Raw genomic sequence first — 2,514 nt, forward strand, 5'->3', positions numbered from 1 at the left:
TATTAATCATTTACGAGATGCACGAAAAATAGGTTAGCACGAAATTAGGTTACTCGACTGTACTTCTAAATTCAAGACATAAATTAACCTTCGAAAATGGCAAATCACAGACTTCCTAATAATGCGTCGGTCGCCCTATCAAAGTGCAAATTGGTAACTAAAATCGAAAAAAATAACATTTGGTCATTATCTGGCGACAATTTGCATTTATTTGCATTTTATGTTCTAGGTGCTAAAATAAATAAAAAAACATTTTATATTTTTTGAATTTTTACAAAAATGTGTAGCAAAGTTGTTTTACAATGCAATTATTGGATTTTCGTCTTTAAATGTCCATTCTAAATGGACAATGTATTAATACTTACGATCATAACCATGCTCCGAGAAAAAGTAAGTCCTTTTAGTTGGTGAATCAAGTATAAGTAAATGTCCACCATCAGCAGCACAGACGTTATTGGCCATCGAATGATTCAGCTTGGTATAAACCAATTTATAACATAAATTTGTTGTGCTTGTAAATGTATAATCCCCCGGGCATGACTCTGGAATGAATATATACATTCCCATATTAAATGCAAAAGGTTTCTAGAAAATTCTCTTGTGCTAGCGACACCGCTTTTGAAAGGCGGTAAGTGGTTCGGATATGGATCCCGGCCCTTCCACCAGCATCTGATATACAAGTCCGATATGTAGGCATACCTGCGACAGTCCAGTAATTTACCATTCCGTCTTCAAATACAGCAGAATCTTCTCCGAATAAAACTCTTCTATCGTAAAGGTAGCATACCGCAGTGAGATAATTATATCCAAACGATATGCAAAGATTTGAATCGCAAAGTGATACACAATCATTCAAGGTTTGAGAACTTGCTGAAAGAGTATAGGCACTGAATCGTAGATCGAACAGCTCTGTTCTCCGAAACGGGTTACCATTGAGTGTACACATACTGTTGCCTTGGTGTAAAATTTGCAGTGTTAAGAAAATAACTCCAAAAGTGGTAAACGGCAGACAGGAGAACGTCATGTTGATCACACCGAAAGTATAATATGCGTCTGGATTTTTATGAGATTACTAATTGTGTTCAAGACTACGGGTTATCAATATATACAATACATATTAGAGAATATTGAACGTGTCGATTCGTATCTGATGAGTACAAAGTTTCTTTTAAAAAGATTATTGGTGATCAATTGAATCGACTCGATGTTGGTCAATTCCGTTCTTTGAAGGAAAGGTCCTTTATGCCCATCGTATCACGAATGCGGATATTGACATGGTCTTACTCCGAGTATGACGAATTGGGATGTGGTTTGGACACAATGAGTTATGCTTCTTTCAAAGTAACTATTCAGTTCATGAGAATATTAATTGGCTATTGGCAGAGGTGGTATAAATATCTTCGGGTTCTCTTCAGAAAATTGGTCGTCATACAGATATGTCACCTGTTCTTCGGGAACTCCATTGGCAACCAGTTGAGATGAGTGTTTTGTTCAAAATTTTTCTGCATTATTTTTATATTAATATGCCATAGTGAGGCAGTGCCGCTCTACCTTGGTGACCTAGTTTAGGTATCAAAGCCAACAATCTAAACAAAAAGCTCTCGGGGGTGAAATTTGAATACCAGGAGGTTCGACCGAACCATGCACGGTATACGGTGGTACGGCATTTTCCATATATGCCCCTAAATTGTGGAATGAATTGCCAGTTGGAATGAGGAACATCTGTAAATTTGATATTTTTAAAACAGCATTCAAAACTCACCTCTTTAAATTGCACTATTCGTAAGCTCTCAAACAACTGTTCTGTTTTTGTACATATTTTTGTTGTTTATTGAATCATGTTTATTATGTACTCTGTACTCTGATAAATTCTATTATGTAAAACGCTATAACAAAAATAAATCATTATCGTTTATCATTAATTTGTCTTTTGTTTTTCACAGAATACTGATGAACAATGGTACATTATGTTACAAATCGATTCTCACCATGTTGAAGAAACGGCATTTAAAGGGATCAGTGGCCGCGCCAGTCGGGGAACAGAATTTGCTCTTTGGCCATAGGTCGTATAAAGATATCCCCGGATCCTCCCAATTTTCTTTTGTCTGGTGAACAATTGTGTATTATGTTACATGTCGATTCTCACCAGTCTGCAGAAACGGCATATCGAAGGATGCGGTTCTCTAATTACAAAGTATTTACAACTGATGTGGAGATCGATATATCTTTGTTTTTTAGAATTATTCAAAAGGAACAGGATAATACATTGATATATTCTCAATGTATGAATATAACATCATGAAGGATAAGATTTCAAATGTGTTCAGCAATGTTTCCGTTACCCTCCATAAGACAACATAATTATGCGAATGATCGTAAAAGAAGTAGCAGTTTTGAATAAGGGTTGCAATGAACTTTGACGATGTTTACCGGTTAAAAAATTTTGAATTATTTTGATGAAACAAAAAAAATCTTAAATCCCTGATACCCTCATTTCCAAACATTGTCATAAAA

The 2,514-nt window shown here is 35.5% G+C and overlaps 1 protein-coding gene across 1 annotated transcript; it reads right to left on the bottom strand.

The window, feature by feature from the left end:
* Nucleotides 1–218: 218 nt before the first annotated feature.
* LOTGIDRAFT_176296 (hypothetical protein) lies at nt 219–1,024 on the bottom strand (the record flags this gene model as incomplete). The annotated part of the gene is made up of 3 exons (XM_009068771.1): nt 219–232; nt 366–542; nt 700–1,024. The coding sequence occupies 3 exons, from the start codon at nt 1,022–1,024 to the stop codon at nt 219–221; spliced, it is 516 nt and encodes a 171-aa protein (XP_009067019.1).
* Between the last annotated feature and the right edge of the window lie 1,490 nt (nt 1,025–2,514).

This window comes from Lottia gigantea, assembly GCF_000327385.1.
Source record: "Lottia gigantea unplaced genomic scaffold LOTGIsca_934, whole genome shotgun sequence".
NCBI lineage: Eukaryota > Metazoa > Mollusca > Gastropoda > Lottiidae > Lottia > Lottia gigantea.